The sequence below is a fragment of the Micromesistius poutassou genome, assembly GCF_964030765.1.
Source record: "Micromesistius poutassou genome assembly, chromosome: 23".
Classification (NCBI taxonomy): domain Eukaryota; kingdom Metazoa; phylum Chordata; class Actinopteri; order Gadiformes; family Gadidae; genus Micromesistius; species Micromesistius poutassou.
This window is the reverse complement of record NC_140293.1, coordinates 3,009,191-3,032,168: the sequence shown is the minus strand read 5'-3', so window position 1 is coordinate 3,032,168 and position 22,978 is coordinate 3,009,191. Positions and strand designations below refer to the sequence as shown.

At 44.1% G+C, this 22,978-nt stretch overlaps 3 protein-coding genes across 5 annotated transcripts; all 3 read right to left on the bottom strand.

Moving 5' to 3' along the window:
- Positions 1–1,789: 1,789 nt before the first annotated feature.
- LOC311368696 (L-amino-acid oxidase-like) lies at positions 1,790–4,660 on the bottom strand (the record flags this gene model as incomplete). Its single annotated transcript, XM_084487489.1, has 6 exons — positions 1,790–2,588; positions 2,684–2,820; positions 3,021–3,089; positions 3,272–3,473; positions 3,747–3,859; positions 4,448–4,660. 6 exons carry the CDS (start codon positions 4,658–4,660, stop codon positions 1,790–1,792), a joined length of 1,533 nt encoding a protein of 510 aa, XP_084343615.1.
- A 2,981-nt stretch (positions 4,661–7,641) lies between these two features.
- LOC311368314 (L-amino-acid oxidase-like) lies at positions 7,642–15,148 on the bottom strand. Of its 2 annotated transcripts, XM_084487108.1 has the most exons (7): positions 15,041–15,148; positions 12,896–13,116; positions 11,474–11,586; positions 10,983–11,178; positions 10,739–10,807; positions 10,386–10,522; positions 7,642–8,751 (listed from the first exon to the last, which is right to left on the bottom strand). In XM_084487108.1, exons 1-7 carry the CDS (start codon positions 15,057–15,059, stop codon positions 7,953–7,955), a joined length of 1,554 nt encoding a protein of 517 aa, XP_084343234.1. In that variant the 5' UTR covers positions 15,060–15,148; the 3' UTR covers positions 7,642–7,952. The 2 variants fall into 2 exon arrangements, with proteins under 2 accessions (XP_084343234.1, XP_084343235.1); XM_084487109.1 differs by lacking the exons at positions 12,896–13,116; positions 15,041–15,148 and adding an exon at positions 11,883–12,005.
- A 2,518-nt stretch (positions 15,149–17,666) lies between these two features.
- Positions 17,667–21,934, bottom strand: LOC311368313 (L-amino-acid oxidase-like). Of its 2 annotated transcripts, none has more exons than XM_084487106.1 (7): positions 21,806–21,934; positions 20,161–20,393; positions 19,795–19,907; positions 19,476–19,677; positions 19,229–19,297; positions 18,894–19,030; positions 17,667–18,768 (listed from the first exon to the last, which is right to left on the bottom strand). In XM_084487106.1, exons 1-7 carry the CDS (start codon positions 21,822–21,824, stop codon positions 17,970–17,972), a joined length of 1,572 nt encoding a protein of 523 aa, XP_084343232.1. In that variant the 5' UTR covers positions 21,825–21,934; the 3' UTR covers positions 17,667–17,969. The 2 variants fall into 2 exon arrangements, with proteins under 2 accessions (XP_084343232.1, XP_084343233.1); XM_084487107.1 differs by having other exon boundaries at positions 20,161–20,390; positions 21,806–21,921.
- Positions 21,935–22,978: the final 1,044 nt, after the last annotated feature.

Sequence of the window (22,978 nt, the reverse complement as noted above, 5' to 3'; positions counted from 1 at the left end):
AAGACGGAATAGGGCTAATTGCAGACTCCTAGTGAGGAAATGTAACGGAAAGGGCTTTTAATAAAGAACTCCAAATATCTGTTCTATGAACAGGCAGAAGAACACTACAATTACAAATGGGGAGACATGTATAAATTTGGAGAGAGTGATCAAGGAATGTGCAGGTGGAAAGCTAGACAAGGACACCTGCGACTGGGAGGGGAAGGAGGTGGGGTATGGACATTTCCATAAGACATAAGACACTGTAAGCTCTCAGTTATTATCAGTTAGTAACCATTTCACAGTTTGAGACACATGCAGCTGGGCGTGGGGGTATGCTGTGCCCTCAAGGATGTTCCCTGCTTAAATACGGGAATGTGTACCTTTGTATGTTTGTCATGCTGAGCGGCCTTTCTGCGCAGTCAGAGACGACTTTTCTTTTATAATGCTTTTACCTTTCTTTTTTTTTTACAGTTCAAAGTATTTCCACCATAGGTGATTGGAGGCTGGAGATGTGAAGTGAGGGGGAAAGTCTAAGGACATCTGGGGGACAAGGGGGGGACAAATTAAAATTTCAAAGTCTGAACATTACAATGCTAGCCAATGTTGTGATAGATATCCTGAATCAGAAAGGGCTATCATGCTCAGGCATGTCGTTCACACAGTTTTAATGGTAAAAATGGACCAGGTAATACAGAAGGTTCCCAGTACAACCTCATTATTCTGCTGGTTTTACTGGGAGCTTCCCAGTAAAACCACAGCCTTATACAGAATAGACTGTTAGCTGCCCCTTATTTATTATATTATGGTGCATATATCATTAGGTTAGATTTCATAGAGGTGTTGTATTGGTATTGGTAGCAGGTGTGTCCAGTTGAGGGCAAAAGTTGACACTTCTAAAAACCATGTACAGTATGTCACGGCATGTGATGAGTAACAGAATGATGGGAGGTTTGGACAGGAAAAAAGACCTGTGATGTGTCACAGATTGATGGGGAAATTTATGCAGGACAATGACACAACACATCCAAGTGATTTCAGAACGGCTCAAGCTGAAGTCAAGCCTTTAGAATGGCCTTCCCAAAACCCTGACCTTGACAAAGAAGGATACAACTCATGATTGAAGAAAAAAGGATTAGGAAAGATAATGTGCCGCTCTAGTATCAACAGTCACACATGGTCACACAAGGTTAATCAATATCCAGATGTAGTTATTTATTAAACATCCATTCTTTATTAAAGGAAGCTTGGATTGACCTTCGCCTGTGTACATTCGGGGAAGCTGTCGCAGAATTTATTTGTGCGACAAAAAAGAAAGAAAGCGCAAACACAAAAGGTACTCGTGATTTGGACAGCGCATTCTATGAGATACTAATACAAGCCAATATTTCAGCTTCTGTAATTTTGGTTAAAGTTTGTTCATTTTGATAATCACAAAGGACAACATTTGTTTAATAATCATCAGTATGTTTAATTTAAATGTTCAATGTTTATATTGACAGATTGGCTGTGTTTTATTATGTTAAGTAACAGGACTTGGAAAGGTGACATAATATGTGCATAGCGAGGCTATTGCATGCATGTAGGCAGTCTCAGATTGGTAGATTATCATTACCTTTAGAGTTCACAGCAGATACCAATTTAGTTTGAGATTTGTTCTGAAGGCTTACACATGCAAATAAAGAGCTAGCACTGCGAGCATGAAGATACTATCTTCTCGTGTTTCAATATGTGATTAATAACAAATGACTGCTGGGGTGTTGGAGTTAGAGATCTCCTCTAGCGGTGGACTTGAAGATGGGTGTTGGAGTTAGAGCTCTTCTCTATCAGTGGACATCAAGCTGTCTTGAAGCTGGGTGTTGATGTTCTTGGCAGCTCTGATTGCAGTCTTCATGGCTGTTTCAATCCAGCCGTGAGTGAAGCCGGTGTGTTCCCCAGCGAAATGAACCCTGCCTTGGGACTGGAAGAGCTCAGAGGCGATTTCAGTATGCTGGTAGGGAGTGAAGATGGCGTAGGCTCCCAGGCTGTAGGGGTCAGAGCTCCACTTCTTCACCACCACCCCGGTGCAGAGGTTCCGGACCTGCTCCCCGTGGATTAGCACCAGGTCCTTCAGGGCCACCTCCTTCAGCTCCTCATCCCCCAGGCCCTGGAAGAGCAGAGAGTCGTCGGACCAGGTGTAGGAGGCCAGCAGCACGCCGATGTCTGGGTTCTTGGGGAAGCCGTGGCTGGGGTAGTAGATGAAGCGAGAGGGGCGGTCTGTGATGCTCTTCCCCCCCTTGATGCAGTCGTCCTCCCAGAACCTTCTGCTGAAGGTGAGGATGATCTTGGTGGCACTGTCGTAGTGAACGCTGCTCAGCGCATGCCTCTTACTGGTAGTGAGAGGTGGGACAAAATCGATGAAGCGGGCCGCCTTGGCTGTGGTCGTGACCAGGACTGCGTCAGCAGACAGCTGGGTCTGATCTGAGTCTTCACCCTTCTGGTAAAATACATCAACACCAGTATCTGAGTGGGTGATTTGTTTGACGCTGGAGTTCAGCAGGGCGGGGTTAACCAGGACGTTATGCAAGGCTTGAGGGAGACGATCTGAGCCATCCACCACCTCAAAATACCTGGAAGGACAATAGATATAGATACATTTATATGGGTGAATGCAGACTGTTAATTGTGAATGAGTGACTGTTTAGTGGAGTGAGCAGAGACTGACTGAGTGTGGTCGTTGATAGCTGCTTGTTCGTAGAGCATCTCGGTCAGGGCGGTGTACATCCAGCTGTTCTCATTCAGCAGGTCTCCTATCATCCTCAACTCCTCAGGACTCAGGTTAGCCACTTGTTCCAAATAACCCTGAAAAACACATAAGCACACAAACACACACACACACACACACACAATATTTGAATTTCATACAAAAAAAGTTCATACTTACAAAAAATGTTTGGACCCAATAACGGGCCATGATGGGAGACAAGAACCAACTCTCAACGGATATATATATATATATATATATATATATATATATATTTTTTTTTAATCCATATATTTACCCTGACAGAATACTGGTCATATCTCTTAAGGGCAGCCTCACATCCTTCATCTTCCACTGCAATTCTTACCTACATCCACCCACACACACACACACACACACACACACACACACACACACACACACACACACACACACACACACACACACACACACACATAAACACATTTTGTTACCACATTATTCTGTATTAAAGGTATCTGTATGGTTTTGGCAGCCATTTTAAAGAGAGGGCGGTCCTTGGATACGAACCGCTTCCAAGGCCTGATCCAGCAGCTGATCAGCCGACAGGGCCTTCCCCCTATGGGGGATGTTGTATTTGAGGAGGGCGGGGTTTTCTTTTGCTGCCCCGGTCTTCACACGCTGCCCGTTGACCAGGTAGAAGGTGTTTGGGTCATACATCACAAACTGACGCAGCTCCACACCCAGCATCTCGGCGTAGTGGAATAGAATACTGGAGAGAGAGAGAGAGAGAGAGAGAGAGAGAGAGAGAGAGAGAGAGAGAGAGAGAGAGAGAGAGAGAACAAGAGAGAGAGAGAGAGCCTGAGAGAGAGACACACACACACACACACACAAACACACACACACACACACACACACACACACACACACACACACACACACACACACACACACACACACACACACACACACACACACACACACACACACACACACACACACACACACAGAGCAAGTCGGGCTGGAGTAGGACCGGCTAACTTACTGGTGGAAGCTGGGGATCCTCATGGCTCCCAGATCAGCATACCAGTGCTCTGTCGGGTGTCTGTAAGTCTCCACCCTCCCCCCCACCCTCCCACTAGCCTCAAGCACCGTCACCTACACACACATCCAAACACACACTCTCATTATACTTCTAGATAGCGACATTTCATTCATAAAACAAAAAAACCCATTTACAGATTAATTCTTATTTTTTTCCATTCTGAGATTGTGTAGGCACTGAGATTGTGTGGGCACTTGTGTAGGCAAATGGGTGTGGACTGGCCATCTGTAAGTTAAACAACGACCGGTAGTTTCAGGACCGCCGTCAGCCGCCAGCCTGGCCCAATCACATCATTTGCAGTGAATGAGCACTTTTCATACATACGTGCTTCAGATAGAAACAACATCATACAATAAAATGAAATAATAAAGAAAAATAGATACATAAAAGAATACAAAGTTTAGGCAAGTCTTAAATCCTCAGGGAGTTTATTCCAGCTATTTGTTGCAAAGTAACTAAATCCTGCTTTCCCATGTTTTGTGTTTACTCTGGGGATAATTTACAATAAATTAATTATTACCAATAAATGAATCTACTCGCCTCAACACATCTGCGTCAGCCCACACATCACAGTGACTATGTTGTACTCTTGTCTTAGCTATTGTATTTATTTCTATACTTGGGCTTTGAGACCTGGTTACCTGGTGTCCTGCATCCTGCAGCAGTTTGGCAGCGGTCAGGCCGGCCATGCCCGCGCCCACGACGACCACGTGTCGAGGGGTCTTGGCACGGGGAAGGCCATGGATACTGATGTCCAGAAGCTCCTGGTAGTCCTTGTCCACCAGACAGTCCTCGAGCTGCTCCTTGATACGGCTGAGGTTCAGAGTGTACTCACCTGGTTTCGAGAGGGCCATGGATGCTGTCGTCTCTGAGATGGATACTGTGGGTATGAGAGTTTTTCAATCAGTTTAAATATCCTCAATTGAGCTGAAAGAGTGGAACGTCACATTTGGGTTCTAAAACAGGGCACCTACCTCCAATGTCAAAGCTCTCACTCTGACTGTTTGACGATGGAGCAAAGCTTTTAAATAGGTGTTCTCAGCATGGAACTTTCATCACGTGATTCAAAAGAAAGGGAAATTCTGAAGAATAGGAGGTCTGCCATGCCTCCAATTCTTAAAGGTTGTATCAGCGATGTTGGGTGATGTCACTTCTGTTGGTATTTAAGGCGAGATCCCAAACAAACAAACAAACCCCTCCCTTCCGTGTTTCGTGTATCCAGTAAAAACTATCATGATCGCAGCACAAAACCCCACAACACCCCTTGTCGGTGATTGGTTGGAATACTATTTATTTTGGTTTTGAGTGGTTGGTAGTACCATTTATTTTTGTGTGTGATCTCGGAGCATACAGAGACCATGGACCCATAAAGAACAGGGCAGCGGATTAAAACATGGCGCCCATTCATTCCTATGAAAACTGCTCAGTGGCTCAGGGCAACATCAAGGATAGAACTTCTTCTACATCATGGGAGCCTAGCCACGCCCTAGTGCATGACGCGCAGTGTACGTTTCATGACATTCCAGATGTAGAAATATTCTCGTTCTCTAGCATTCTAAGCGAGAGGTCTGAGCGAGCACAGTCGCATTGTTTACCGACCATGGAAGTATAAGTTACTAACCCCCCCGATGATTCTCTATATGTGATCTTTAAAGGTACACACCGTAATACTATAATCAAGGGACATACAGGCAGTTCAAATAAAAAGAGACAGAACTTCATTGATCTGGGAACTTCATAAATATGCAAGATTGCTCCATATAACAGATAACACCAACAACATAGTAAATATAAGTAGGCCTAGAAAACAGTTCAATGTTCAATGTTATTGCTTAAGAAACAGATTCCTTCCAACTAACTATTTACAAAAAATGCAATCAATTTATATCAAGATAAATGGTTACATATCGACCAGCACCGAAGTTGGAGTAGCCTACCCACATAATGAATTGTAATACACCAACATTGTTAACTTTCATATACCCTAATGCACCCGTTCTTTGTCTTTGGATCCTTTGAATAAATGGATCAATAAATGGTGAATAGTAATGATCGCAGGCAGAGGAAAGTGAGAGTTATTGAGTGCATGCGTCCAACAGCTGAACCATTCTACAAATCCCTCTGTGACTTTAAGTGATAAAAAGTCACCACAGAGCCTAGAAACCATCAACGTCATTCATGTTAAGTAAAAGGAAAAACCTTGGACACGAGAAGTTAACGGAGCCGTGCACTGAGCCCGCACCGACATTTGTTTCACTACGACTCCTTTCAGCTGCCCACCCCTCCTTCTCCTACAAAATAAATAAAAATAAAATGGCTAATAAAACGCTTGAGGTGGCGTTTTGAAAAGAGAAAACTTTTTTTTTCATTTGATTAGTACATGGTCTAAAGATAATTATGAGCCTTTGATTGATATCCAGAGAAATTTTGGGGAGACACATTCCTGTTCCCCACTTGTATTGGAGTGAACGGTGAGAATTGCGTTTGACTAACTTTTTAATAACTTAACTAATTTTTGCCTTTTTGGATTGGATCAGGGATTTAAACCAACGTGATTGGATAATCTCCGGCTATCCCCTCATTAATATTCCTGATTTTTCCGGATTGTGCCTACGAAAAACACATTCGCCTCCTGGGGGCCTGACAGAGACGTGTTTTTTTGACGGCCTGCTTATGGGGCGGTTAGCTAGCGGATCGTGAGGAAAGATCAGATGAATGTGATAATTAATGTTTCGGCCTAGAATCGCTGATACAACCTTTAAGAATGTCCAATTCTTAAGGTTTAGGCGGGACAATCAATATGTGAAGAGTGACATATTGATAGGAGGTTTAGACTAGGGTGACCAGATGTCCCCGGTTTCTGGGGACAGTCCCCGTTTTCAGTGACCTGTCCCCGGCTACTGCTGTCCCCGGAAATGTCCCCGGATTTCACTGTGACTGAAAGAAAGACCTGACCACCCCCCCCCCCCCCCCCCACCCCCCCACCCCTCAACAATCCCGTCCGCCTGCAACCCCCCCCCACCCCCGTCAACAATCCTGTCCGACCGCAACCCCCAGCCCCCCCCATCAACAATCCCGTCCGACCGCAAACACCCCCCGTCAACAATCCAGTCCGTCCGCAATCTCCTCCCCCCCCCCCCCCCCCCGTCAACAATCCCGTCTGCCCGCAATCCCGAACCCTCCCGGCAACAATCCCGTCCGACAGGGGGGATGGGGCAGTGTCCCAGTTTTAGTTTTCTATGACAAAAACACTACAGGTTTTTACACCGCTGAACCCAAAATGTCCCCGGATTTTGTCTCAGAAATCTGGTCACCTTAGTTTAGACAGGACAATGACAACTAACAAATCCAAGTGGTTTCGGCTCGAGCTGAAATCAAGCTTTTAGAATGGACTCGTTATTGAAGGGAAAGAAAAAGGGATTCAGAACGCACTGCTGTCAGTGAATATAGATTGCTTTGGATAACATTACAGTGTGCAGTTGTATCGCAACAGTTTAGCTTTGGATGCCAACTTTTAGTTATCAAACAGGAGAACAACTCAATATCAAACGTCACCAAAACATGATGTATTAAAGAATGCACATCCACTTATAATAATCCCCCACAACAAACCACCAACCAAACCAATGCCATTCACTACACTATTTGGCACTAGCAGTTTTGGTAATTGAGATAACAAGAAAAGTTTGGTCATTTTGATTATAACAAAGGACAACATTTGTTTAATAATCATCAGTAAGTTTAATGGAAATGTTATTTATATTGTCACATTGGCTGTTGCTTATCATGTTAAGTAACAGGAAAGGCAATGTTATATGTGCATAATACAATCCAATCCAACTTTATTTGTTAAGCCCTTTAAAACAACCACTGTCGACCAAAGTGCTTTATAGAGAATAAGTGAAAGCATCAGTGAATAAGTGAATAAGTGAATAAGTGACAGCATAGGCTATTGCATGCCTGCAGGTGGCAGGCTCAGATTGGTAGATTATCTTTAAATTTAGAGTTTGTAGCAGATACCAATTTACTAACCCTAACCCTAACCCTTAGACATGCAAATAAAGAGCTAGCACTGCGAGCATGAAGATACTATCTTCTCATGTTTCAATATGTGATTAATAACAAATTACTGCTGGGGTGTTGGAGTTAGAGCTCTTCTCTATCAGTGGACATGAAGCTGTCTTGAAGCTGGGTGTTGATGTTCTTGGCAGCTCTGATTGCAGTCTTCATGGCTGTTTCAATCCAGGCGTGAGTGTAGCCGGTGTGTTCCCCAGCGAAATGAACCCTGCCCTGGGACTGGAAGAGCTCAGAGGCAAAATCTATATGCTGGTAGGGAGTGAAGAGGGCGAAGGCTCCCAGGCTGTAGGGGTCAGAGCTCCACTTCTTCACCACCACCCCCGTGCACAGATCGCGGACCTGCTCCCCGTGGATTAGCACCAGGTCCTTCAGGGCCACCTCCTTCAGCTCCTCGTCCCCCAGGCCCTGGAAGAGCAGAGAGTCGTCGGACCAGGTGTAGGAGGCCAGCAGCACGCCAATGTCTGGGTTCTTGGGGAAGCCATGGCTGGGGTAGTAGATGAAGCGAGAGGGGCGGTCTGTGATGCTCTTCCCCCCCTTGATGCCATCAGCCTCCCAGAACCTTCTGCTGAAGGTGAGGATGATCTTGGTGGAGCTGTCGTAGTGAACGCTGCTCAGCGCATTCTTCTTACTGGTGGTGAGAGAGGGGTCAAATTCTATGAAGCGGGCCGCCTTGGCTGTGGTCGTGACCAGGACTGCATCAGCAGACAGCTTGGTCTGATCCGAGTCCTCACCCTTCTGGTAAAATACATCGACACCAGTGTCTGAGTGGGTGATTTGTTTGACGCTGGAGTTCAGCTGGGCGGGGTTAACCAGGACGTTATGCAAGGCTTGAGGGAGACGATCTGAGCCATCCACCACCTCAAAATACCTGGAAGGACAATATAGATATATAAAATATATATATATATATATATATATATATATATATATATATATATATATATATATATATATACCAGTGGAGGCTTCTCCAGTGAGGAGAGGGAGGAAGATCCTCCTTAACATTGTTGAGAATAAAAAATGTAGATTGCCCAGACTGCTGTAATGAATTAATGCCCTTAAATATGACTACTTTAATGCCTTTGTACGTGTAATGTTCGTTTCCTGGGTAAAGGAACATTAGCACCCCCTATCGCCTACTGAATATTACTTCGGGGAGGACGTTCCTCCCTCAGCCTCCATTGACTCCCATTCATTTCTCGGGAACTACTGGCGGCCGGTGAGAGTCAATGGGCGAGAGGAGGAAAGTCCTCCTCTGAGTGGATGGGACTAGCTAAGGGATCTGAATCGCGTCAACGTCTATTCACGAATAGGCTGGATCCCTGGCTGCGCTATGAACCAATAATCAGGAGCCCTCACTGCGCTATGAACCAATAAGCAGGAGCCCTCGCTGCGCTATGAACCAATAAGAAGAGGTCCGGGCTGTGGAGCAGCCCGAAGGGAGGGTTTATCCCCTCAAGTCTCTAGGCTACGAGAACCAATGAACCCGCTCGTATGCATTTCCACCGAGCGGTACGCTACTGTTCGTAGCAGTACAGTGCGGCTCTGTTTGCTTATATTGGCGTTTCCACCGAGCGGTGCGGTTCGGTTCACTTGGCGTTCCCGAAATAAACGCGCTGAGCCTACCTATTTTTCGGTGCTCCACCGTTGAGTTACCAAGCCGTCTGAAAGGGTGGCGAAAACGTGGAGTTACACTCGCCGTTATTCTGAAGTCACTTAAAAAATATCCCGTTTGGTATGACCAGGTCACTGATATCTTTGCATCACAAACAAATGTTAGGCTTACAGCCCATGTCAATAGTTTTGTTCTTTTATGTTCTTTATGTTCTTGTTGTTCTTTTAATTGTTTGTTACTCTGACCGTTCTGTTTAATATTGTGGAAAGGATGTTAGTGAATGATTCAGAGCATGATGCATTTTAAATCACTTTTGGTCTTCATTCACATAATTATCCCTCCCTTCTATTTTGTAGTTCACCAAAACCCCCTGAAACAACTTGATTCTCACATACTTATGCCACCATACGCCACTAACAGTGCAAGCAGGCCAATGGCAACTAAGCGCGTAGTCCTTCCTCCCTCACTTTCAATTTGCATTTACATGAAAATGGAACCCCCGAACCCTACACTATGTGTAGGGTTCGAGATGGGAAATTGGGGTGCGAAATCAAGCCAGCATATTACCTCGGTCAGGTAAACTAGTGATGGCTTGTTCGCGAACGAATCAGTTCGAACGAACGACTCTTTAACATGAACGAACCGACCTGATTCCCCGTTTCAGTTTGTCTCGTTCGTATCGTTCGTTTTCTGAAACTAGACTCGAGCGCGTTAAATCTTTCAAATTAAGAAATGAATTCATTTTGACAGCACTAATATATATATATATATATATATATGGGGGAAACTTTTTAGAGGTGAATGAGTGAGTGCACAGTTTAGTGGTGATTGAGTGAATGTCTAGGCTTTGGTGGTGAGTGAGAATGAGTGAGGGCAGTTTGACCAACTTAGTTTTGTCGTTGATATCTGCTTGATCGTAGAGCATCTCGGTCAGGGCGGTGTACATCATGCTGTTCTCATTCAGCAGTTCTCCTATCATCCTCACCTCCTCAGGACTCAGGTTAGCCACTTGTACCAAATATCCCTGAAAAACACGTACCCACACAAACACACATTAACTTTGAATTTCGGACACAAATGTTTGGTATTTATGCTTTTTAAATGACGATTTATTTATTTTCTGTCTAATAACGGGCCATATTGGGAGACAAGTACAACACCCACTCTGAACAGACAGGAACTAAAGCTGTGAATGCAATATACAAATATATATATATCAATATATTTTTTATATATTTACCATGACAGAATACTGGTCATATTTCTTAAGGGCAGCCTCACACCCTTCAAGTCTCATTGTGTCTTTCACCTATACACACACACACACACACACACACACACACACACACACACACACACACACACACACACACACACACACACCAAAAAAACACACACGTTTTGTTACCACATTATTCTGTATTAAAGGTATCTGTATGGTTTTGGCAGCCATTTTAAAGAGAGGGCGGTCCTTGGCTACGAACCGCTTCCAAGGCCTGATCCAGCAGCTGATCAGCCGACAGGGCCATGTTGGGGATGTTGTATTTGAGGAGGGCGGGGTTTTCTTTTGCTTCCCCGGTCTTCACACGCTGCCCGTTGACCAGGTAGAAGGTGTTGGGGTCATACATCACAAACGGACTCAGCTCCACACCCAGAATCTTGGCGTAGTGGAATAGAATACTGGAGAGAGAGAGAGAGAGAGAGAGAGAGAGAGAGAGAGAGAGAGAGAGAGAGACACACACACACACACACACACACACACACACACACACACACACACACACACACAGAGTGAGACACAGACGGAGAGAGAGAGACATAGAGAGTGAGACACACAGAGAGAGAGAGACACACACACACACACACACACACACACACACACACACACACACACACACAGAGTGAGACACAGACAGAGAGAGAGAGGAGAGAGATACAAAAAGCAAGTCGGCTGGGGTAGGACTGTCTAACTTACCAGTGGGAGCTGGGGATCCTCATGGCTGCCAGTTCAGCATACCAGTCCTCTGTCGGGTGTCTGTAGGTCTCCACCCTCCCCCCCACCCTCCCACTAGCCTCAAGCACCGTCACCTACACACACACACACACACACACACACACACACACACACACACACAAACACACACACTTATTCCATATATATAAACACATATATACAGGTGCATCTCAATAAATTGTAATATTGTGGAAAAGTTAATTCATTTCAATAATTCAATTTAAAAAGTGAAACTCATATATTATGCAGATTCATTACACCCAAAGTGAATGAACTCCCAGACGTATCCATGACATTGGCTACTACAACTGTTGCATTCCTCGTGTCAAGCCCCTCCTGAACCAGAGCACCAACATCAGAAGCGTCTCACCTCGGCTAAGGAGAAAAATAACATCTCGTCTTCTGGTGTGGGTCCACTGTGTTTTAGTGGTGGATTTCATGAATCGTTTGCTTGATTCAGTTTGCGTCGGTCAGTTCGCCAAGAAGAATCGTTTGTTCGTTCGCGTTTCCGGTAGCGGTGAATCACGGTTCTCAGCTGAGTCGGTCAGACTCGGCTCCTCCCTCATTCTCATTCTCAAACGAATCATGTTTATATATAATATCTATATAATATTTGAGACTTTTTTTTTTCTTTTCCACAATATTCTAATTCCTTGAGTGTATTTACTTTTAACCCATAATCCGCCTGCATCCAAGCCATGCTAAATAAACGATTATGTCTCCTCTCACTGTGAGTCGTATCATTAAGCAAACAGCCCTGGCATCAGTGACTATTGGTGCCTTCTATTTGTCCACCCGACTCGATCTGCGAGTCGGATTTCCGAGTTACGAACCCGAAATTGCAAATAGCACGCCCCCGAGGTCGTAAAAACGACTCGTCAACTCGTCTGAACTCAGAGGACCCCGAGTTCAGTAACAAAGATGGCTACTCCGAGCATCACATAAGTAAACATTGTGGTTTTCTACTATTTTAAGCACTTGTGTTTTTGTTGTAACCAAATGAAGAAGTCGTACACATAGCACTGTATACTGTTACCTATAGGCATGTCGTTACAGTCTTATTATGTGTTAAATACTGCCTATTTTGTAGCTTGTGCCGCTGAAATTGGCTAGAGACGCTCCATGTTGCTATGACAACAATGCCGATTCTTGAGCAGAAAGCAGAGCTCCGACTCGTCTTGTTGTGTGCCAAATAGAACGAAAAACCCGGGGTCACTCGTTTTACGAGACGGATGTGACGTCACACCTGAGCTGCAAGTCGCGATTACGAGACAAATAGAAGGCACCATTAATCGTACTCTGTCATAACCACCATGTTCAACAGCAGTTCAGCAGCCAATGTGAGGACCCAATATGGATACTTGGGCTTTGAGACCTGGTTACCTGGTGTCCCGCGTCCTGCAGCAGTTTGGCAGCGGTCAGGCCGGCCATGCCTGCGCCCACGACAACCACATGTCGAGGAGTCTTGGCAGGGGTAAGGCCATGGATACTGATGTCCAGAAGCTCCTGGTAGTCCTTGTCCACCAGACAGTCCTCGAAAATCGGGAGGTCCTGCGCAGCTCCCCATGGCCAGGACACACAGGCCAGCAACACAACAACTATTGCTGCACATTCAGACACCACGAGATGTGAGTGTTACATGGACATCATGAAGGTTTAATTAATCTGGCAAACTATTGACACTGGGAGCTGCCCACTACAATGACAGTATTCAACTGGGGGACAACGTAAAAACCTCGAGTAAACGAGTGCAAGCACTCATGGTTGGGACTAGTTACTGCTCCGGGTAGTAGTCCAGTCATTTTATGAGAAAAGGTCAAACAAATTGCAACAGAAGCAAACTCAACAGATTTTGTATCTGCAATATGTCCTGAGTAAGGAAAAAAAAGCTCAGAAGAATCCCAATAGGGGAAAGTTTCGAAAAAGACCCAAATATAGCCTATTCAATCGCCTATTCATTATTATTTTTTTAAGGTAAAAAGATTTACCTTTAGAAAAAAAAAGATTTCACCTTGAAAATTACTGAGTTGATTTGTTTGTTAAAATGGGCAAACGGTGCGTAATCTAATTACATATGTGCTAACTTGCCAAAATACCACAACAGATCTAAACATTGGGTTTAGCCAGGTGAAAATGTCTTGTTGAATCTTGTTGACATATAACAGTATACATTTTTGTTTGTCTTGATGTAAGTAATCAACTCAGTGATTTTCATGGTGATATCTAAATGTTAAAATTGTTATCATATTCACGTGAGAAAAATAATGAATTGGTGTATGAATAGGCTATATTTGCCCTTTGGGCAAGTGGCTGTTAAGTTTTATTTGCCCAAAATGGAAAATGTATGCCTATTAAGAAAATGTTTCACTATAATGCAACATATCAGCAAAATGTCACCTGTAGTAAATAGCAGCCTGCCATTGGCAAGTACTACAGCAATCAGAATAAGAAAATGTATTTTTATTGATTTGTGGTGATTTCTTTCCTGAAATTCCATACCAAAATTCCATGGTGTCTATGGCACCAGTCTGTGGGGTGTAACTTGTTGACGGTCCCTAAAACAGATGGCAGCCGGAACGTAGATTTAAGTGCTTTTATATCGATAGCAACAACTAATGTCGATAGGCCTACGGTGTCCTAAACTGTCCTCAACATACACCTGTAATGTAGTGAAATTGTGTTGATCCGTAAGTCAAAACTGCAATCGGTTAACTTTTACCCGCCGTCATGACGGACCCACGGAAACTTCTCCGTCCAATTTATTAAGAACTTCCTTTGCCTTTTTGTTTCATATCCTGGCGGCGTCTCATTTCAGGTGTCTATATTTATTTATTCCCGTTACATTTACCTGGCACTTGGCCAGTTTCAGAGGCTGAAGCAACATAACGAAAGTGATAGTGCGATCCAGGCAACCCGTAAGCGGTGTTTTCACAACCTTCTACCCGTGAAAGTGCCCTGAAACGGCAGTCAAACCCGCAACTCACTAACCCCGAAGTAACTTGTACCAGATCAATGTACTCCCAGTTAAAGCTTGTAACTTACGGGCTAAAAAGTGTCCCTGAAACGCAGCAACAGCAACTCTTGTTTTACCAAAAACCGATGCACAGCTCTTATTTTGTAGGCATATTTAGTGTATTAAAAAAAAAAAGATGCAACTACATGTCACGTTTTAGTTTCCCTATCACAGAGTTCACCTGCCCCGGGCAAGCAGGCAACCGTTAATGTTGAGGCCTGTTACCCCTAATGGGATTCTTCTGGGCTTTTTTTCCTTACTCAGGACATATCGAGGATACAAATTCAGTTGAGTTTGCTTCTGTTGCAATTAGTTCTAGGTTGACCCCCTTTTTGGCTTAAAGTGACTGGACTATAGGTGGAGTTCCCCAAGTGACAAGTTTTACAATGATGACCATCATTGTGGTTTTAGCATTGCAGCCAGAGAAACTGCCTAATAAAAAACAGACCAAAGGAGAAAACATTTAAGGTCATATTTGTCTTTTCTTCCAAAAGATGCTTCCAGAGTGTACTCACCTTGTTTCCAGTGTGCCATGATGCTATCGTCTCTGAGATGGATACTGAGTCGATACGTTTTTGAACCACTTTAAATCTGAACCTCACATTTGAGCACTAAAACAAGCCAATATTTTAATTCTAATTGATTATTAATATTAGTAACCAGCCAAGTTTAGGTAGAGCAGTGTCGGATCAGGTCATTGGTTCCTACCTTCAATGTAAAGTCCTAACTGTGATTGTTTAACAATGAAGCAAAGCTTTTAAATAGAAGTTCCTACCAGGAAACAATCATCACGTGATTAAAAGGAAAGCGAAATTCTAAAGAATAGAGGTGTGCCAATTCATCCAAACTCCCTGAAATTGTCACACATTTTGCAATTGACAGACAGGCAGTGTATTTTCCATTGTTTTAATGAACATAGATAGATAGATACTTTTATTGACCCCCAAGGGGACCATGAATTTCCCCTTGGGGGTCAATAAAAGTATCTATCTATCTATGTTCAATTGGACAAGGTGATGGTAAAAGGTGCTCAGTACAACCACAGTCTTCTACTGGTTACACCGGTACCTGCCATTAGACGGACCTCATCTGCATTTATTAAGCATCCTGACTAAGCATCAAGGTATTTTTTGTAAATTATTAAATCTCAATAGTAATTTTGACATGTGACCCGGTGTGACAGTTCAAACCATCATCTACAGTCTAAAGAATTTCTCCTTCCCTTTTCATTCATGTGATGAAGGCGTTGGCAGATAATAATAATTATGAGATCATAAGAAAGTCATAAGAAACCAGACAAATATCTAAAGTTGAGGCTTCCTCATTCTTGAATAGGAATTGAGTGATCGTTTCATCCTAATAATGTAACACTCAAAATGTAGTCTACTTGAGTCTCTTTGAATGCCTGTTCACCTCTTTTATACATGAACATTAGCTGAGTCAGTGTCTTGTAAAATACTTGTTAACCCTTCCTCTTTTAACAAGCTTAATACTTATACATATTTATCTTGATACTGACTTTCAAAATAAAAATGTTAAAAAATGTGAGAGCTTGTAGACTTGATGGGAGAACTGGTAGAATACGATGTGCAAGCTTGAACAAACATCGTAACAACTTCACTACTTATATTCAAACACATGCTCAATTTGAAGTCCTAAAAAACACACTTAAGAGCTTGTAGAATTTTCTTTTACTTGTGTGTCGATATTGAATGTGAAGTCACACAAATAATATTCACAAATTCATATTTCCATGAATACAATGACAGCTGTAAACTTGTAATAATAACATTGACTCATAGGAATTGTTTCTACTTGAGTCTATCTTCAAGTAAAACACCTTGGTGATTGCAACATCACGAATCGGTAACTTCACAAATGTGCTCCCCCGCACAAATGTGAGGTGAGGAGTAAGGAACCAATTTCGCAACACTTTTTGCGATAAATGTGTTGCAAAACTCGCACTAGTAGCCGTAGTAATGAGAGAATAAAGTGGAAGGTGGGGGGGGGCAGTGGGGTGGAGTGAAGCAATGTGTATTGAATCTACCGATACTGACCGTAAATTACATTCATTAGGTCATTACAGATACTAAACAGTCACCACAACTTGACTGGAACATTTGTGGGTTGTTGAGACACCCTAGTAGCTGGTGTCAGTAGTTAACCACGTAAAGAAGACTGCTTTCTGGCCCTCCACCTGTATGAGTTTTACTTGTTTTGGATAATCATTAGCACATTGATTAATCAGTGTGCACAGGTTAAACCAGAAATCTCCACACACCCTTGGGGAGATCTCCTGCATGGCAACATGGAGCACCATTCTCTACAAAACGTACAATAAACAGGCTGTAACAACACCACCTTGCGTCTTTTCAGTAGCCCACAATAGCCACCTAAGTGGTGTGTTGCACTAGCTTCGCTACACTGGCACCCAATGTTGGGCCTTTCAGAAGCCCTGTCGTCCTGTGCCTCCCACGTAGGCTGATCTGGGCCCTCCATGGAGCTACCGCCGCGGTCAAGCGAATGGCCCTCCACCTAGCCCATCAGACGGTCCTTCCACCGCCATGTCCACCGAAAACTCTGGCATGGCAGCATCCAAGGCCTCGAATCTCCAGGATGGAGGGGAGGGTGGGTTGGTGGGTCACCCTAGGGGGTGTGGGGACAATTGGGTTGGGTTTAAAAAGAAAAAAAATGTATGTATGTCCCTAGCCTCAGGTGTTTGGGTTTAAGCAGCCTCACCTGATTAGTTGGGTGGTCAATTGTAATGATGACTAATAATGAATTATAGTAGTGGTTCTAGTGGTTTTAGGGAAGACCCTCAGTTAGTAAATGAAACCTGAGGCAAAGACTCAATCATAAGGACTAGAAAGAAGCATCTTACAATTCAGATATTGTGAAATCAGGCCATCCCTCCAATCTGTGCACCTGGGCGAGAAGTTAACTAACCCCATTGTCACATAGAACTAAGGTGTATTTTCAATCTTCGGTCAGTGATAAGTCTTGTTTTTTTGTAAAAAAAAAAAAAAAAGAAAAAGTTGAAGCTGGCTGGTGTAATCACATATATGACAATAAACAATTGACATGTATTAAATAATCATCAATCATAATCATCAGTTAAATAATCATCATTTTATTGAAGGGTTGATTTTTTATGTTGCCACATTGGCTGTTGCTTATTATGTTAAGTAACATGACTTGGAGAGGGCATTTAATGATACGTACCTACCTAGACTATAACATTTGCATGCCTGTAGGTGGCAGTCTCAGATTGCTAGATTACCAATCTAACCCTAACCCTTTGAGTTCAGATGTCATACCAATTTAGTTGACATTATGTTCTCAACACTAATATGCAAATAAAGAGCTAGTACTGCTAGCATGAAGATTCTATCTTCTCATGTTTCAATATGTGATTAATAACAAATGACTGTTGGGGTGTTGGAGTTAGAGCTCTCTTCTAGCGGTGGACTTGAATCTGTCTTGAAGCTGGGTGTTGATGTTCTTGGCAGCTCTGATGGCCGTCTTGATGGCTGTTTCAATCCAGCCGTGAGTGAAGCCGGTGTGTTCCCCAGCGAAATGAACCCTGCCCTGGGACTGGAAGAGCTCAGATGAGTAATCTGTATGCTGGTAGGGAGTGAAGATGGCGAAGGCTCCCAGGCTGTAGGGGTCAGAGCTCCACTTCTTCACCACCACCCCCGTGCAGAGGTCCCAGACCTGCTCCCCGTGGATTAGCTCCAGATCCTTCAGGGCCAACTCCTTCAGCTCCTCGTCCTCCAGGCCCTGGAAGAGCAGAGAGTCGTCTGACCAGGTGTAGGAGGCCAGCAGCACGCCAATGTCTGGGTTCTTGGGGAAGCCGTGGCTGGGGTAGTAGATGAAGCGAGAGGGGCGGTCTGTGATGCTCTTCCCCCCCTTGATGCAGTCGTCCTCCCAGAACCTTCTGCTGAAGGTGAGGATGATCTTGGTGGAGCTGTCGTAGTGAACACTGCTCAGCGCATGCCTCTTTCCTGGGGTCAGCGGAGGGTCAAAATTGATGAAGCGGGCCGCCTTGGCTGTGGTCGTGACCAGGACTGCGTCAGCAGACAGCTGGGTCTGATCTGAGTCTTTACCCTTCAGATAAAATACATTGACACCAGTGTCTGAGTGGGTGATTTGTTTGATGCTGGAGTTCAGCTGGGCGGGGTTAACCAGGACGTTATGCAAGGCTTGAGGGAGACGATCTGAGCCATCCACCACCTCAAAATACCTGGAAGGACAAAGATCTCTTTAAATATATATATATGTGTGTGTGTTTGTGTGTGTGTGTGTGTGTGTATATATATGTGTTAGAATGTAGGATGCTTAGTGGTGACTGAGTGAGCAGAGACTGACTCAGTGTTGTCGTTGAGATTTGCTTGTTCGTAGAGCATCTCGGTCAGGGCGGTGTACATCCAGCTGTTCTCATTCAGCAGGTCTCCTATCATCCTCAACTCCTCAGAACTCAGGTTAGCCACTTGAACCAAATAGCCCTGAATAACACAAACACACAAACCTTTATTTTCAATGGTCCATGAAGCAAAATATTTGAATATCTGAGACAAATAATGTTTTTTATACCTTATAAATTACTTACAATAAATCAAAAATTTCTTTTCTACTATTTTCTACTATTACTATTGATAACTATTGCTGCAAATTAAATATATATATAAAAAAATTCTATTTACCTTGACAGAATACTGGTCATATTTCTTAAAGGTTGCCTCACATCCTTCATGTCTCACTGCGTCTTTCACCTACACACACACACACACACACACACACACACACACACACACACACACACACGCACACACACACACACACACACACACACACACACACACACACACACACACACAGACCACATCATTGAAGAGTAACTGTTGGTTTTTGGGAGCCATTTTAAAGAGCGGGCTGTCCTTGGCTACGAACCGTCTTTAAGGCCTGATCCAGCAACTGATCAGCCGACAGGGTCTTCCCCCTATGGGTGATGTTGTATTTGAGGAGGGCGGGGTTTCTTCGTGCTGCGTCGGTCTTCACACGCTGCCCATTGACCAGGTAGAAGGTGTTGGGGTCATACATCACAAACTGACGCAATGCCACGCCAAGCACATGGGCGTAGTACAGCACAATCCTAGAGAGAGAGAGAGAGAGAGAGACAGCATGAGGGAGGGACAGAGAGAGACAGAGAGAGAGAGAGAGAGAAAGAGAGAGGGGAGAAGAGGGAAGCAAGTAGAGCCGGCTAACTTACTGGTGGAAGCTTGGAATCCTCATGGCTCCCAGTTCAGCATACCAGCCCTCTGTCTGATGTCTGTAGGTCTCCACCCTCCCACCCACCCTCCCACTAGCTTCCAGCACAGTCACCTACACACATACACACACACACACACACACACACACACACACACACACACACACACACACTGAGCAGCTATGTCTAACTGTGCTTCTAGCTAGCTCTATCTCCTTATGCTTCTGGCTAACTACATCTCATTATACTTCTAGCTTTCATTCAACGTTTCATTCACAAAAAATAATTTGTGAATGAAATGTTGAGCCAGTATGAAGTGATAAAGGTTGCAGTGGCACAAGAGACGAAAACCTTGACACCGGTTACCTGGTGTCCCGCATCCTGCAGCAGTTTGGCAGCGGTCAGGCCGGCCATGCCGGCGCCCACGACGACCACGTGACGAGGGGTCTGGGCAGGGGGGAGGCCATGGATACTGATGTCCAGAAGCTCCTGGTAGTCCTTGTCCTCCAGACAGTCGCTGAGCTGGTCCTTGAAACTGCGGAGGTCCTCCGTAGCTCCCAGTGGCCAGGACACACAGGCCAGCAACACCACAACTACTGCTGCACATTCACAAACACTTAGACTTTCTATTGGCCAGAATTACCCTGAGCACAACCAATCAAATCAGAGCCTTAAGATGTTTGCGAATGTTCCACATGAATATCATACATAAATGTTGTTTAATCAAACTATTGACACTGAGCGCTTCCCATTGCAGCCCGTCTTCTACTGGTTATACTAGGAGATGCCCAGTAAGACCAGTCTTCTCCTCGTTATACTGGGACCTGCCCAGTACACCCAAGGTCTGCTACCTAGAAGGCCCCAGTCTATTCTCCTGACCAAACACATTTCAAACTGTCAATATGATTATGGTTTCTTATTTCTTATTCCATCATCCTTCAAGATTTCCAGAATCAAGCTGCTCCTTAAGAAACCAACCCTTGACAACACCGATATCCAGAACTGCAGACTGGTATCTCTTCTTCCATTCCTTTCTGAAACACTCTAACAAGCCATCTCTTACAAACTGTCATCCTATCTTCCACAAAACAATCAGCTTGATTCCTCATCAGTCAGGCTTCAAGACTGCACACTCCACTGAGACAGCTCTCCTTGCAGTGACGGAGTTCCTCCGTGCTGCCAGAGCCTCGTCTCTCTCATCAGTTGTCATTATCCTCGACCTGTCTGTGGCGTTCGTCACCGTGAACCTCCAGATCCTCCTTGCCACTCTCGCCAAACTTGGCATTGCTGACTCTGCGCTATTCTAGTTCACATCCTACCTGACGAATCGCACAGATCAGGTCATATGGAATGGCTGTCCTAACCCTGCACTCGGTACACTGGTGTCCCTCAAGGCTCTGTACTGAGGCCCCTTCTGTTCTCCCTAAATACTATATCATTGGGCTCTGTTATCGCATCACACAGTTTTTCCTATCTCTGCTATGCTGACGACATTCAGCTATTCCTCTCTTTCCCCTCCTCTGACATCACCCTAATTGCATCTCAGAATGTCTGCCAGACATCAGTATTTGGATGACTGCCCATTACCTGAAGCTCACCCATCCCCCCACAACCCTCTTACGCACTTATTGTATGTTGTACATCCTTGCATTTTGCAAATAGTACTTAGCATTGTGTAGCATCTTATCCTAGTTAGCTTTGTTCTTTACGGGGAAGAGGTAATCCTAACATTTGTTAGTGCTTGGCACTTGGTTCTATGAACATAATTCCTGTACCGATAGCAATATATTGTTTCCCTTTCTTCTGACAAATGTTCTTATTGTAAGTCGCTTTGGATAAAAGCGTCTGCTAAATGCCCTAAATCTAAATGTAAATGTTTCAGCATGACCTCACCAGAATATCCGCCCTGCCTAATAGACAGCAGACCAACAAACTAGTAGAATACATTTATTGTCATATTTGAATTTTCTTGAGTTCAACAGTTCAACAAATGCTCCTGGTGTGTACTCACTTGGTTTCCAGAGGGCCATGGATTCTGTCTCAGGGGTGGATACTGTGGAGATAAGAGTCAGTGAATCCCTTCAGATTTCCTGAATTGAGCTGGAAGAGTGCAGCCTCACATTTGAGCTCTCACTCCAACTGTTTGACGACAGAAAAAAGCCTTTAAATAGCAGTTCCTCTCTTCCTCCCTCTTAGGATAGGTTTCATTTGTGGATAAACTATTCAGGAACAACAGACTTCTGTGGTTGTACTGGGAGCTGCCAGTTCAAGGACCTTTTATGTATTCTTACTGGCTTCCTGATTAAGCAGCAAGGTATTTAAAATAAATCACAAAATCTCAATAGGGATTCTGACATGTGTGATCTGGTGTGACATCAGGTGTGGCACAACTACATAATTCAGAATTTCTCCTTCCCTTTCAATCAGTTGATGAATGTGTCTGTCTCCAAGGGTAGGGTTGGCAGATAATAATACTTATGAGGTAGTCATAGGAAACCACACCAAATATCGAAAGTTGAAACTTCCTCATTCTTGAATAGGAATTAAGTTGGTGTTTCTTCCAAATGTTCTCACAATCAGGAATCAGGAATCAGGAATTGAGGAACATCGTCTCTTCGACGGGCCCGTCTACTCCTCTCGTTGCCTACCCATCGGCTACCTATCTACTGTTCTCCTTTTTTATACATGAACATGAGCTGAGTCAACGTCTTGTAAAATACATTTTTGTTAACACTTCTGTAATGGGAAATTCCATTTTCACATTCTGTTTCTCTCTGTCTGTTTTCTCAACCCCGTCGGGAATGTTGAGAAGCCAGGGATCCAACTGATAGGGCACAGCCACGCCCCATTTTATGACATCCTGAGGAGGTTAAATCGATAGATTACCATCTGGTAAACCAATACTTTAGTTGTATTGGGGGGCACAGCTGCTCTCAGCATCCTGACAGCAACTGTATAAGAAGTCCTTACTTTGGTCAGTGCATCAGACTTCAGCTTGCGGAGCTCTTGGAGGGATGCTGGGTGATTTCCCATTTGGGGACATCTCCTTGAGGAGCTCTTGGAGAGACGCAGGGGGAACTCCCATCTGAGGCCTCGGATTATCATGTTTGTTTTATTGTTTGTTATATGTTTGTTTTATTGTTTGTTGTATGTTATTGTACCTTTATTACCCAAATCTATGACC